At 36.8% G+C, this 16,009-nt stretch overlaps 1 protein-coding gene across 1 annotated transcript in view; it reads right to left on the bottom strand.

Moving 5' to 3' along the window:
* Window positions 1-16,009, bottom strand: part of Tmtc2 (Transmembrane O-mannosyltransferase targeting cadherins 2) — a 107,221-nt gene that overhangs the window by 40,779 nt on the left and 50,433 nt on the right. The window contains exon 3 of the mRNA XM_028321569.1: window positions 14,411-15,392. Within this exon, the coding sequence (XP_028177370.1) occupies window positions 14,411-15,392 (982 nt within the window). The remainder of the gene's footprint in view (window positions 1-14,410; window positions 15,393-16,009) is intronic.

Genomic DNA, 16,009 nt, shown 5'->3' with positions numbered 1-16,009 from the left:
TTATTCATTGTTTTATAAAATGACTGCTTAAAATTCTACCGAAACCACGATGGTTGACTTTTTGCACTTATCCTAACCACTTTCACCTGTCCAATTTTCCAATTGAATTCCACAATAAGCTTAGCGCTAATTCACCACAATAAACAATAACAAATGAAGTACGCACTCGTAATTTGTTGATTGCGTTTCACTCAGCCTTGACCCATATCAGAAAACCATTTCAATTTCCGCTGGCAAAATCACATCGGCTGCATTAATGAAATCCATAAATTAATTGGGGTGCAATCAGCCATTTTCTCTAGTATTTGCTGTGTCCATACATTGGCGAATACCCGCAAATATTTTATCGGTATATTAACGCTTATGACGAGCCGACGAGGGTCCCTCGAATCGAATTTAATCGACTAAGCTCGTTCTCAATACCGAAATCCACTCTTAACGGACTGTTAGGGATGCTATATATTTTAGTTTAAGTGATCCTAAGGGGAAAGGCCTGATGTGTTAACTAATAGAGTGTAACGTAAGGTTTTCGTGCTACCCGGGGTTCATAAGATTACATCGATATGGGAAGACGAACATTTGATAAAAGTAGCCTTCTAAATCATGTAACTTTAACGAGAGATTGACAGATTTGTTTCATCATCATCATCATCATCATCATCATTTCAGCCATAGGACGTCGTTTATAAAAGTAGTTATTTTTTTTTTCAACTTATAACCATTTAATACTAAGCAAGCAGGGTCTAAACGACTGCAACTTAATAATGAGTAGGTTCATTGAATTTGAACTTAAACAGCTGGTGTCCTATTTTAGCATAAGCCATCAGGTGGCCTTTAAAATATCGATTTAACCTAAAGTTTAGTTTTATTCCAAAAATACTCACCAAATTCCTCAACTAAATTTGAAATTGTTTTATTTCTGAACGAAAACGATCTATCAAATACTAGGCATTACTTATTTATAGGTTTGTTGTGTTATAAAAACGGATTATTTCTGAAAAGAGGACATTTTATTGACACAAATATTTTCATTTAATGAAGTGATTCTAATACGATAAACAAACACAAAAACCTCTGAAACCTTTCCAATGTTGGTGTAGGCATTCATATTTTTCGTATTGCTAAACATTTTTATATTTAAAGAAGCTTTTTAATAACAAAAACAGAGATATTAAATCATTGTAATATTGTAGTAGTTAAGTATGTAGGCTTTGTTGGTCTATTTGAGTTAGATATCTATGATGATTTATGCTGTCTGACTCTGCTGGGTTGATTTTTTACACAATAGTCAAGTGGTTAGGGGGATGGGCTATCGTTTTGGAAGTACTGAGTTTTATTCGCAAAAACATTTTAATTCAACCGTCACATTTGGTTGTGTAAAAGGTTTTGTTTTTGATAAAGTATAGTTAATTGTGAAAAATCTAAAACGTTAAAATAACAGTATTATTAAAGCCAATGAGCTGCTGTCATAGTGACATTGACGTAATGTCAATGTCACACTAGAAAACGTCAGAATAAAGGGACGCGCGGGGACGACTCCCCGCGCTTTTGTGCGAAGTGATGAATTGTATTTAAAATGAGGTAATAAAAAAAAAAATATATATATATATATATATAATGTGAAAGGTAAGAATCCAGTGTTTTATATATGATAATAGATCTACCGGCATCTAATAGTATGAACCTGCAATAAAAAGTATTGGTTTCATTTGAGTAGTGGTTCTACCATTACCTTTAATTGAATGCACAATCTCGCCTACCAATGTCAGCGGTTAAATTATAGCGCTGTTAATGTAATCAATGCAGTGGGGAGCTTGTATGGAGAATCCGTGATTTATACTGATTGCATTCCTAACAATACCACGTGCACACATACTGCAGACTTTACCTTAATCTCAAGATCTCTCTATTGATAGAGCGATAATTATTATAATGCAATGTGCTTTAGTACTAGATAAGTCATGTGATAAACTTACGGCTACAATATAGATAATTATCTATATTGTAGCCTATCTGCTCTCCTATCTGTTTCGTAATAATAGTGAGATTTACCTAAGTACTTACTATAATTACATAAGCATTATTTACATTAAGAACGATTCTGTTTAATTATTTTTAAACAGAATCGTTCTTAATGTAAATAATGCTTATGTAATTATAGTAAGTACTTAGATAAATCTCACTATTATTACGAAACAGATAGGAGAGCAGATAATGCTACAACCAGCTGCAGCAGTGCCTTTTATTTGTCATAAGAATAATACATTTACAATGTACAGTCAAATGTTTGATTTGCACCCTAATGACTCTTGCAATCATTCCATAAGTATCTATTAGTCAAGTAACTTGACAACTAATAAAACATTATGTTGGTTTTATAGCCCTGTCCTTACTTGCCTACTCGAATTGGCCCTGAAAGTAATAAAAGTCGCGACTCACGCAAATTGATTGTGTGCCATTTTGAAACTTTTCTTTCTGCGGATAGCCTTTAAAAGTTCCTCTGTTTGATGACACAAATTGTAATTATTGCTAATAACCACCCTAACTTAATGTAATAAAGATACCTTTCAATTCCAAATGGTAGCCATAAACCGTAATTATGTGTAATTTGAAAATTTTACACGAATTATCGTAATTTTCCTTTATTGTAGGCAACTTAATTTGTTTCAACGAAACTTGCTTCAAAATGTAGAGCTTCTATTCTTCAAAGTTAGGCAAATTCTCAAACTTTAATATAATGTAAAGTTCGATCTTTTGTATTTCATTTTTATTTAATCTAGCGATTATTATGAAACCTGTTCAAACATTACGAGACTCGTAAAATAATTATAATAGGTTTATTCTTCATAGAAAGTCTTCATTATAAAAATGTAAGTCGCTTAAATTCAATGCAAAGTTTGACGCAAAAGTAATGAATATCGCAAGGTTGTCTTGAGGGTAATAGGGGCGAAAATCGTTCGATGCCAGAGCTCATTGCCGAATTTAATTGTAGGAAAATACAGGGTGGAATTTTGTAATGTCACTTGAATGGAAAGTAGAGATGAAACGGATAGTTGTTTGGCCGGATACCGGATACCGGATATCCGGCCAGCTGCTAGGCCGGATAGCCGGATATCCGGCGGCCGGATAGTTGGCCCATTGTCTCGTTGCATGTCGTGACGAGTATAGCGCCGCACAGGTGCTTCGAACGCGATCAGTGGGTCTATTAGTAGAATAGACTAGTCACACTTTTGAAAAATCGAATCCGTCCGAATAGAATGTCAGATTTTGCCACTTGTTTAGGGGGCAGATCAATTCAATTTCGGCTGCAATCGTGAGTTAAAATGAAATGAAAATGAAAATGAAAAAGTGTGTGATTGAATAGCGAAAATTTAACTATACTGGTCATCACAAAAATTGGCCCACCTACGTTTTACAGGAAAACTCGTTTCTACTGACACAGTCATGGTGCCCCAACAATATTGGTGTTATTTGAAAGCCCAATAAATATCCTTAAAGAAAAACACATTTAATTTCTGAATAAACGATTAACATAAACGCGATATACAATAAATGTGACTTGAAAAAAGACCTCACTTTGGGCTCACCTCTGGGATCAATTAGACCAATTTTTATAGTTATAAAACCAAATAATGATCTCACGTGTCCTCTTTAACAGATGGATAGCGATTAATCACAACTTTATAGCCATAAAAGTCGGCTCAAGCGTAACTACCTATTTTTTGAAGAAGTGACTCTGGATTCTTCTACAGACACATTTTTGGGGTAAAATCCTTTCCTTTAATGAAATGAAGTTTAGAACAAGGCTTTTAAATGGTGCCAATATTGGTGGGAAGTGGGGATGCATACGTTTGAAAGTGCTTGTCGCGGGAGGGTCGATCTTTGTGATGACCAGTGTAGTTGCATCATGTCATCAGACCATCAGTGAAAAAAAAATCGCCTTTTTTATTTGGCAATATTTCGATATTAACAGATATTTACTATTTATCTATGTATTCGTCATTAGAGTGAATAGCCCAGAAAAATAAATTAGTTTTGAATGGCCTTAATATGGCTTTTTTGTAACTTTTTGGACTTTAAATAAAAGCCGTCATTATTGTAAGCCATTTTATTGATATTTACCTCAAAGATTAATGTATTTCATTTTATTTATAGGAAATTGTCGTTTTTTTTAAATATCCGGTATCCGGCCGGATAGTGAGTTACTATCCGGTATCCGGCCGGATAGTAAATTAAGGCCGGATATCCGGCCTACCGGATAGTTGCCGGATATCCGTTTCATCTCTAATGGAAAGTACTCTTAATACTGTAGATAGAAAATTTTACTCAAAGAAAACATTCCTTTATTTTTGAAAAGAAAGAGAACTGCGTTCAAAGGGTTCCAAAAATTCCCTTCCTTCACACGGGAATCAAACCTGAAAAATTACATACTGTATTTTTATTGCATCGATCGTTTTAAGGATTAATTATAACGATGAATTCTTAAACTTTCTAAATCAAATGAAAGGAAAATCATGAAGTCTTACATTATTTTATGGAAGATTTTGTAAGTATGAATTAATGTACCTATTCTTTCTTTTCAAAAATAAAGAAATAAAGGAATGTTTTCTTCGAGTAAAATTTTCTATCTGCAGTATTAAGAGTACTTTCCCTCGGCGGCATTACAAAATTTCACCCTGTATATCCACCTTTATTTGCGGAACGAATGATTATTATCTCGGAATTTGTGATCGAGTAGATTCGATCGCTGACGTTTGGTGTGTTTCTCTCGGTAACTTAGTTTGTGGCTCCTAAGAAGCTGGGGTAAGTTGGCAACTGAGATAATAGTGTTAATCTCTGGGACTCTGAGCAGTTGGATATCTGGGAGATGGCTGATACAGGCTTCAGCTTAACTGATTACATCAGCGAAGGTCCGCGTAAAGAGTTTTGTTGCAAACAACTAAGTCCGGTTAATACGAAGTAATGGCACTGCCCAGAGGAAGGAATTGCACGTAACGTACTCTTATATGAATAGAGAAGTTTACTCGCGTTAATAGAGGTAATGCTATTTTGCTAATGTCAAGCGCATGTACCCGCAGTTTTAAGACTGAAGTCGGGTTTTACGTACTGTAGACATTTGCTTTAATACCTACTGAAAATTTCTTTGCATATTCTTACGTGAAACATTCTGATTGGATTTTATTTATTGACTTCCAATTCCATATTAAGCTCTCTCAGTTGGTGTGACGAGCACAAAATTCTAGATTAATGTGACAGCTTAGTATTGATATAAAAGGGATTTTTCAATAAAAATCGTCGTTCGTTTTGTGTTCTGTCGACTGTATAAGCAAGAAGTGTGTGGAAATGGTTTTAGAGCTCGTACAGGCTCTAATATGTGTTTACACGCGCTCATCTTAGTTCTTACTTCAATGAAAGGAACGGCTTATAAAAGTAAATCGCATTACGTAATCTATCACGTAGTGCGTGATTAAATAACATTATTACGTATTGACGACGCGCGTACAGTAAAAAGTATATCAAAAAGTGCCGAAACACCTCCAGTGCGACAAAAACCATATTATGTACCATCCTAGACTGCATCCCACTTAACACCAGGTGCGATTGTGGTCAAATACCTGCCTTGTTATGCATAAAAAGAAACGCTCTGCATTAATAAAACCCCAACGCATAACATTCGGTCCAAATCCAAAAGTTGGCCAAAACCAGAACTTATAAGCATTCTATAACATCCAGCTATGAGATCCGCTCCGGTCTGTGCATGAACGCGCACTTAGACTGAGAGTAATAGACGATCATTTGATATCGGGACCTTTTTCGGCTTCGGCCTCGTATTGGCCCATGTTTGCTATTAACATGATCGAATCAGGGCCAGAACAAGGACGAAAAAATGTTGTGATTTTATTAGATCCGCACTTACTTGCAAAGTTAATATTGTTTACGAAAGGAATCTAATACACATATATAATATCGGAGCCACTTTAATGTCAAAATAAAAGCTTACACGAGTATTCCTAAGATGATGTTACTGTGTTATTACTTATATGAAAACATAATTATACGGTAGCCTAAGTAGGAACCATACAAGTATAACAAGAAACAACTTTCAAGATTTGTCGATTTGTTTTTTCCGATACACCTGTTGATCAATTTTGACTGAAAAGTTTTATACAGGGTGGAATTTTGTAATGCCACCTGGAGGGAAAGTACCCTTAATACTGTAGATATAAAATTTTACTCAAAGAAAACATTCCTTTATTTTTGAAAAGAAAGAGAACTGCATTTTTTTTATTTTTAAAGACTTTATTGCACACACAACAATGTTCAGTACAAAAGGCGAGCTTAATGCCATAAGTCATTCTCTACCAGCTGACCTTGAGCAAAACAGAGATATTGAGTAGGCGGTGCTAAAAAGCTACAAAAATGTACACAATATAATACATAAAATATTATAATATATATACATAAATACATACATATAATTTATATAAAATGGATGACGAGAGGTAAGGGAGGATAGGATAGGATAAGGGAGAAAAGGAGAGAATAAGGGAGATTAAGACGACTTGATGCGTTCAAGAAAATGTTTGCGCACAGAGTGTTTGAAAACAAACTTACTAGGAGCCTGCCTGATGTTCTCGGGAAGAGCGTTCCAGAGGCGAATGGAATTGAGGAGAAATGAATTAGAGAGAATTGGAATTGGAATTGAGGAGAAATGCATTCAAAGTTTTACAAAAATTGGCTTGCTACTCTTGCTAGTGTGCTAATATTTATCCTCCGCCTACAAATACCTACGTTACAGCTACGTAATTCTTTCTCCAAAACTAAAAAACACATCACCGAGAATGGTGTAATTTTAAAACGTGAAAACCGTTGCAGCGGTCCCTCGATTCACTTCCACAATGACCTGGAGGCTAACTGGATCCAATCTGTCGGGCCGGCTCCCCCAAACAAGCCAATCAGATGGTGGACAGCTATTACACGATTTCGTTGGCGACCGGCCCTAATCGGTTAAGCCACGGACTTATCGAATACACCTTTAGTAGATAGCTGATCTACTAAACCAGATACTTGGGGGATTAACACTCTATGGGACAGTGATGGAATGATTTGTTCATGCACAAATTGAATCTACATCGTTTTAGCGAAAAGAATATCGATAAATAACGATTTAAAACGATCGCTGATTTAGACAATTCTGAAGCCAATTACAATGATTTCTATAAATCACTTAAAAAAAGAGTATGTTCACATTTCTGTAAACATACTCTTTTTTTATGGATTAATATTTATGTCCGTTATATGGTATCTACTCGTATCTACCTATTGTACCAACTTTGCTTAATATGGGACTACACTAAACCGTATAAAAATGGTCATTGATATTTAAACATATAAGTTACAAAGGGCTATCTATTTTTAACATCGCTTTAATTTTCTTGTGTTATATCTGATATCACTTATGTGAAGATAGATTATTAATAATAGAACTGTTCGGAACATGTTTCTGTGAAAGGAAAACATAATTATTTATTAAAAAACAAAGACTTTGAAATAATTGAATGTTGGCGGTAAACAAAAAGAGAAGGTGCCTATTGTTCGAGCCGACCAAACCCATTGTCACCCTACTGTCTCGCGTTATCCACATCGTACCACAGAATTGATGGCTACCGTTCTTGTGACGTGATCTCCGCAACAGCCAATCAGAAGAGGCTGCGATCGCGTGATATCTAAGCAGCCAATGGACGCGCTGCTACCCCTACCGTTAAGTTTTAAACCTTGTATTTGTCAAAAATATGTCAATTCACTCCAATAAATGTATTCACAAGCTGATCTAGCATTTTTCTATTAAACACCTATTATAACATCCCTGTTATTAAACTAAACGAACAAAGAAGTAGGATGGACAAATTGAATGGATACGGATTTTTTCAAATCTATTCCGTATGTACACACAGACGCACGTAAAAGTAAAAAACACCATGGGATTTTAAGCAGTTGCAATGGCGGTGAATTAGCAACAAAATAGTATAGTGGGATGTGCTGTCGTCTGTATGTAATTATCTCCTTCACAGTTTCTCAGTTGTAATTTTAGCGAGTGTGTACAGTGGTATGGACATGGTGTGTAATGCCTATAACGTGTTTATTTTTTATTAATTTTCTTTGTGTACCATGTAATACACATTATAGACTGTTACATGAGGACAGTAGGTATAGATAGAGACTATCGCCCGAATTCACAAACATTACCATAAGGTCTCACAGCGCTCGTGGACGCACAGGGTGACACACGGAACTAATCACAGAGCTCTATTCAACGCTGCTTCATATAAGCAAACATCGTTTGTGAATACGGGCGTATATCTACGTATGTGAGACGAATCTGTTTAATATTCCAAACAGAGAGCGAGATATAAAATGGAACATACAATTCTGAGATAGCATCAATCGTCCCTATCAAAGAAATCGCGCTCCTTTAGTTCAGCGGAGTTCATTCAGCTTTATGGAGGGACTCTAAATCGGAAATTAGACTGTGATAGTTTCCGTCCAGTAGCGCCACGCGGATTCTCTATCAAGGCTCTTAGTATGGACACTGGCACTTCTAGGTAAACAGTGGCATCTGTGTAGTTGTGACAGAGGTTATTTTTCAACAAAAATTCAGTCTGATGTGCTATCAGCGTGATTTTCACTGGCTCCTAAGATGGACACAACCACTTTTGAGTAAACAGTGGTATACAACGTGTTAATGAAAAAGCGCAAAACCTCAGACACCCCAACTTATTTTTATTAAAAAAATAATTATGTAAATTATTAAAAATAATTTTCGCGGATTATTTACGAATATATTATTCACTCTTTTTGTTTTCGCCCCGCGCACTTGTTATCTCTTTTTTACGCATTATTTCTGGAAACGTATTGACCTTTCCAACGCTGATTGCAAGGCATGCACGCTTACGAGTAGGTTAATAGTTAATGTAGATAGTTCATTCACCACTGATAATAGAGTTAAGTAAAAGAGAAAGAGACCCTAATTTTTTATTAGTGGAATCGATTCTCCTCTCGATTCCAAACAAACTAATTTCAGGTTTTGCGCTTTTTCATTCACACGTCGTTATACTATATGTAGTTGTAACAAAAATGCAATGTGATGTGCTATCAACGTCATTTTTAGCCCCTAGTATGGACAGTGAGGCACTTCTAGGTATACAGTGGAATCTATGTAGTTAAAATAAAGGCTATTTTCCAACAAAAATGCAGTCTGATGCCCTGAATGGACATTTAGGACAAAAGTGTTCTAAGATTTTAACGCCATCTAACTTTGAGTAAACTTTTAAAGATTTTGAAGTCTTCGCTTAAAGTAATATTCAGCTTGCTTTGGATTGAGTTTAGAACTTTGATAGCGCGAAAATGTTTATATTAGTCAGTTGCAGCTGCGTTGGCATACTTCCAAAAAAATTTAACTTAAAACAATATTTTTTCTCTTTTTAAGCGGGAATCGAACTAACAACCATTTGCTTTATAACGTGATCATATTCTATTCGTAGCGTGTAGGAGGTATTTCTTTGTATGCTTTATGATTCGATGGAAAATTTAGAGAATGGAAACTACAAGATGATTTGGATAATGTCTGTAATTAAAACATCAATTAAACAAAACCAACTAGAGTGGTGCACAAAACGGTTTTAGCAACGTTAAAAAATTATCCGACAATTTCAAACATCTAAGGGCCAATGAAAAAATTTTACCTACTTCATGGCTGAATATCTCAGTCTAGTTGTACAAGAAGATACGTTGGTAACTACCAAAAAGGAGGTAGCAGAATTTTAATTTTAGGCGAGGCAACCTTGCATATTCCCGCTCTGACAAAATAATACTTATCATGTTATTTCTACCAGAAAGTTCGAATTTATGTTAAACATTTTGGTGCTTCTCGCAAATTATAAATATCTCCTCAACTGACCTCATTTCGGTAACAAATAGTAGGCACAAAGTGTTGATACGTACCATCAAAGACTGAGTTGTAAAAGTCATAGGTCAGATAGTACCTACCATTCGACGTATCACATTTATGGGTTGGCAATTAAACTGGTTATAATTACCATTCGTTGACGTTAATTAATGCTTGTTTTGTCTTTGATATGAAAAACAAATAAATAAGTAGGTACATTCCTTTCCTTCAGCACCTAAATAAACCTCCAAACAATTATGTAGGTCGGTACGGTAATCATTGTGTCTTAAACTAGGTATAACTTGTACATAGTTATAGTTGTTGCAATTCACGAAGACGAGTGAGCTTTACATGTGTGGTGGCTCGCTACTGATCGTTTTTCAAAGTTTTGATAGACATTACACTATCGTTATGTACATGTACACGTACACACTTATGTAAAGCTCACTCGCCTTCGTGAGTTGCAAGAACTATACACACTGCGACAGCCTGTACTGATGTAATATCAGCAATTTTGCAAGAAAATGTATTTATTAGATTTTATTTTTGTCCCTCGCAATTTCCGAACCCGCCACCACAGCTAGCGCCCACTATTGGAGCCACTAACTTATGCTGCAGTCAATGTTAATCTCCAAGAACTGAAAGGCACTACTTACGACACTACTTGAAAACTGAAGAACGTTTTCATTCCCCCACTGTGCAACTCAAGAACGCGGGCTTAAATACCGCCGAGCCTTATCAGGGTAATCACAGACTAAACACATTCGGTTCAGTTAAGTCAATTAATTGAATAATTAAATACACTCGTAGTACTGGTTGTTTATAGGCCACGGGTTATCCTTGGCCTCCGCCCTTTGAATAAATGAAATACTTCGCTCTGCGTTCGCCACGACAGGCTTTTGTTACTCTTGTTGCCTATTTTTTAATTTTTAATGGAACCACCAACCCCGTTGTGATGCTATCTCGTTATTTATAACGATACTTTCGTCAAATATCGTGTTTGCCTCGAGCTTGCAGAGCGCATTGTGTATTTTTTGTTTGTGTCTCTGGTGAAATTTATTGTGCACTTAATAATTACCATGGTGGTTTTAAAAGTTTCAACCAGCAATGTAATGACATACCTGATTAGTGTTTCGGTTGTTTATACAAATTAGTATTTAATTTGACCAAGGTTTTGAGGGCTCATTTAAAACTTCTATGAATAATTCTGGCGGAGCTTAATAGCGGGCTGCTGAAGGAATAGTAATGTAAAGGACTTATAAATAGTCTGAATTCTCTGCTAATTAGCTTCATAATTAATTTCAGATGACCTTCAACTTAGTTGAATGACCTAGCCTCGTGGTTAGGGTTATTGATAGCAGATAGTTTAGTCAAATTTGCTTAGACTGAATTAGCTAAGCATAATTTTCTTTTGAACTGACTACCTTTTCAAGCCACAGCTTTTGCTATGGAAAAACAGTGCTGATCTTTATACGCTGCCTAACTTTTTCCTGCGGCTAAACATAAACTTATAATAATTGTCATTTGTTTTAATAATAATCTTCATGTATAAACAAGACACACAGAAGTATTTATCTCTGTTTTGTTTATCAAACCAGTTATAGCAGTTACTTGACCTCAGTGGAAGGATGTATTTTATACCAACACATAAAGTGTACATTGTGAAGTGTGAACATTTCACAAATAGACCGAGAGAGACAATAATATGGCGCAGCAAGAGCGGCTGCCAAGATNGACTATACACCATTAGTTGAATATTAAATAACTTGCAAAAAAAATTTAACCTCTAACCAAATAAGTTCTTAGTAAAATTGTTAAAGTTTTTACCTGTTTGAGTAACATTTTCACCCGTCTTAACAAAATCCGTCATAACTGTTTTTTTTAGTGTTTCCTATTTCAAATTTTAAATCTACTGTACATTGATCTCGGAGCCATCTACTTAGTAAATTCAAATCTAACTAGAGTGATTCAAAATCAGCACCTGACAATATTTTTCTTAAAGTGGGCAATCACTACCAGTGGGCAATCACTCTCTGGTTTACCCTACTAATCACAAAACGACACACATTTTTAACCTATTCCATTCATAAAGTATTTTGTTTGTCTAACTAAATAAAAAAATACAATCACAAAACTAGATAGAAATTCTAAGTAGGCAGATGTAATTAAACAGGGCAGCCCTGCCGCATGTTGTCATACTGTGACGTACCGCGCGACTGTTGACATTTATTTCAAAAATATGGCTGAGTTGGAATCCTAACTAATATTATAAATGCGAAAGTAAGTCTGTCTGTCTGTCTGTCTGTCTGTCTGTCTGTCTGTCTGTTACGCTTTCCCGCTTAAACCTCGCAACCGATTTTGATGAAATTTGGCATAGAGATAGTTTGAGTCCCGGGAAAGAACATAGGATAGTTTTTATCCCGGTTTTTGAAACAGGGACGCGCGCGATAAAGTTTTTCTGTGACAGACAAAATTCCACGCGGGCGAAGCCGCGGGCGGAAAGCTAGTACTGTATAGATAGTATTACCGTGTTACAGGTANAAAAATTGACAATATGTATTACCTCCTCCTCGATTTTTTAGTGCAATAAAAAAAATATCGCACAAGTGGACTTGCATACTTCTTCCAGGGGGGGTGCGATATTATGTACAATAGTAATAGCAGCCAGTTCAACGTAACACTTGATTTGTGATTTATGTTCATAGAGGAAATTGGCCACCATTTTTATATATTTCGTGCCGCGTTTGAGTGGTGAGGAATGTGGAAAATTAGTGAGAGATAGCCAACATCTTTTACAAATATTATTTTGCTGTTAGAATGTATATTACAAATGAGGATACTACCTAAAAATACTCCGACATTGGAGACTCTATGGAGATGATAAGAACAAGTAATCCCCTTATCGAGTCTTGGTAAAAAGATGGCAACTAAACTAACAGTTCTTAAAATTATTTGGTCAAAAGAAAATCTGTAATCGATCCTAGATAAACTCTATTAATAATTATTCTGCGATGCCGCACACTGTTATTATGTCCATACTTAATAATATAAGGAAGCAATTTGATTCTCGTGGGAAAATAAGTAATCGAGCAGCTGGCCACTGAAAACATTTTAAAGAAGAATCTGGATATCGTAAAAATACAAGAACTTCGATTGGCACTTTTAAAAAGCGACTGGGCTCTCTTATTTTTTCCTTACAAACCCATCGCCGAAAAGTTGGATAGTTTTACATCAGGGACCCTTCGATAAAGTGTCATAATTTACGTGAAATATTATTCTTGTAGTAAGGGGAACATATTCCGCTATCTTATTTGTGGGTTTCGAATAGGTCGTAGCTTTTGTGGCGGTAAATTATGCACCGGAACCTGTTGATAACGAAGTAGGCTTTTCATGTGTGCCCGCCATTTGTCAACTCGCAGCAATTATTTATTTTTTAAACGTCATCGGCCATGTTGTTTCATAGTGTAACCCTACATAAATAATAGCACAAAAATAAATGATCGCAATATGTATTAAAATTTGTATTTTTCATGTTTTTATAGGTTACCTTCTAACCAAAGATATTAAGTGTGGCAGAGCCGAGAAAATAAAGCTAAATGTTGGTTACGCAACCCCAGAACAAATGAACAGGAAACGTCAGTCTGAGACACCTTCCCGATTGGCACAAGATAGGGACGAAATTCACGGAATTGATGACGTGCTTTCTTCGATAAACAAAAAATCACTGGAAGATATAAAAAGAAGCTTGATAACATTGTCAACTTACGTATTGAATTTAAAAAGCGTTGAAACGGGAATAGAAAAGTTAAAAACAGAAACGACATTATCACAGAAATAAAAAGAAATCGAACAATACCCACAAACAAATAGTTTACAAAACAACTAATATAATATTCGGAATCGAGTCCGCCGCTTGCCGTATGAAGTGAGCCAAAATGAGAACCATCGGGAGAAACTTTTCTCTTTGCGAGAAAGTTTGTGATGTGAACAGAACCCGGGGTCTCCCTCGGGACTTCGCGCATGCATGTTTAATGACGTCCTAGAAAGGTCAAGAGTCTGACTGTAGAGGTAGTGAATACATTATACGATCCCAAGCGGGTACGTTCTCGGCGGTAGGCGTGCCGTGACAGCCTCTTTTCAAACTTCGAGGAACTAACACGCCGCGGACAGGTAGTTTGTAGCTGTCTCTCAAACAAATTAATTGTGTCTTAGTTTTGAGCTGTAACGAGGGAGCAACTCAAACAAACTTTTGAGGAAGGTACGAGGGAACGCGGCGCCTCCAAGTGTTATGTCGTGAATTAGCAAAATTTTAACGCCGAGACTGTCAGTCAGCGTGAGTATTGGCAAATGTTTTCGGACTTAAAGTATTTTCCAATTTCAAGTTTGAACAAGATAAAAAGTACACAGTTTTCAGGTCTAAACGGAATTATGTAAGCTAGAAAATTTATGATCTTTAAGTCTTACCTTTGGGTGGATTTATATGTAGCGCACTCCTGAACAGGCTTTCTTCGTCACGCCAGTCAAGGTTCCGCCGCATCGTGTAGCAGCACATCGATGACAAGACGATGAGTAGGGTCAGCATAAACAGCCGACTTCGAGGCTCGCTGCGGTGCCAACTCCGGGTCAGCGCACCAGCTCCCAGACCGAGTAATAAACAGAACCCCACGCTGGGTATGTACAACACACGCTCCGCAACCACAAACCCGACGTAAAATAAGACATTAGTAGCAGGCACGAACGGTAACACCATAAATGCCACAGACATAAGCAACGCAACTTGCGGGCTGCGGTAAACGGTCCTCGGAGGATTAGGCGCTTTTGACTTCGTGCTTGCCATCGGGCAAACGCAGGTTGAACTGTGCATCATTGTATTGTTGTTGTTTACGGCTCGGCAAGCGCTCGTGTGCTCCTCCGTCAGAGTGTGCTTACAGCCCGTGCACGGACACAATATCTTCTTAGATGACATATTCTCTTTGTGCGGGGCATGGTAGCTCTTCCTTTCAACGCAATCTGGCCCTCTGTTGTACTGCTTTGTGTTGTAATTCCATTTATGCCTGACTTTGCAGTTTTGTTTCTTATAGTACTTTTGGTCTTTTAGGGGCTTTTCTTGGCTTTTTTTGAATTCGTTAATCATAGCTCGCCAGGTGACTTTGGAAACGACAGCGTAGAAAAGGACAGTGGATATGTTTCGTGGGTCGGATATGCTTGTGATTCGAGGGATGGATTCCATGGACCAGTCAAAGCTGAGTTGGAATGGGTAGAGGAGTAGGAAGAAATTGAAGACTGGGAGGTAGGAGAAGGTATATAGTCGTGTGAGGTAGGAAGGGTCACGAGAGGCGGGGTTGTCTGCGGCGGCGAACGGGGTTGGCGTGCCAGCGACGCGCAACCGCCAGTAGAGGAGGGCGAAGCCCCCTGTTCCAAGAGCACATATGCTTCGCCATCGACTCTGAAACAAATAAAACATCCAAGTTATTGACAGTACCAATAAAGGCAAAACAACTCGTATGGTAAAGTTTTTTGGGAAGGGTCCCTTGGGGCATTACAAACAGAGAATTTAGTGGTCGATTCCTGGACATACGAGTACCTTTGTTTGTATTGGGAAATTATGCTCTCACAATTTTGTTTAACGTGTTGAACTCTAATGGACGTACCTATATAGCAATTTTAGCATACATACATAATGTTCTTAATTGTTCAAATACAAATTACTCTGAGTTGCACCATCTTACTATAACTTTGACAAACGTCAAAAATCTGTCAAACTCCATACAAAAAGCAAAAGGTTATTGTTATGGTTAAAATCAGGTGGTGTAACTCAACCCTAAAGAGTTTATATTCGGTCTTTTGTCTGTCTTACAAACAACTTGTAGAACAGATTTGTCATATTATTGTATCTAATTGTAACCCGGTTTGTAAATCACATGAAATACAGCAACGATTACTGTTTGAAGATAAATTTCTTGGAATGTGAAAGGCGCTCTCACTCAACCAACTCTCTTTATTAGTTCAAGAATAAATGATTCCCGTTCCCAGTTTGAACTAGCGCTAATTTTAATCCACTGG

The sequence above is a fragment of the Ostrinia furnacalis genome, unplaced genomic scaffold (genome assembly GCF_004193835.3).
Source record: "Ostrinia furnacalis isolate ACB-3 unplaced genomic scaffold, ASM419383v2 OfSCF7554, whole genome shotgun sequence".
Lineage (NCBI taxonomy): Eukaryota > Metazoa > Arthropoda > Insecta > Lepidoptera > Crambidae > Ostrinia > Ostrinia furnacalis.
The sequence above is the reverse complement of the archived record's forward strand: the minus strand, read 5'-3'. Positions and strand labels throughout refer to the sequence as shown.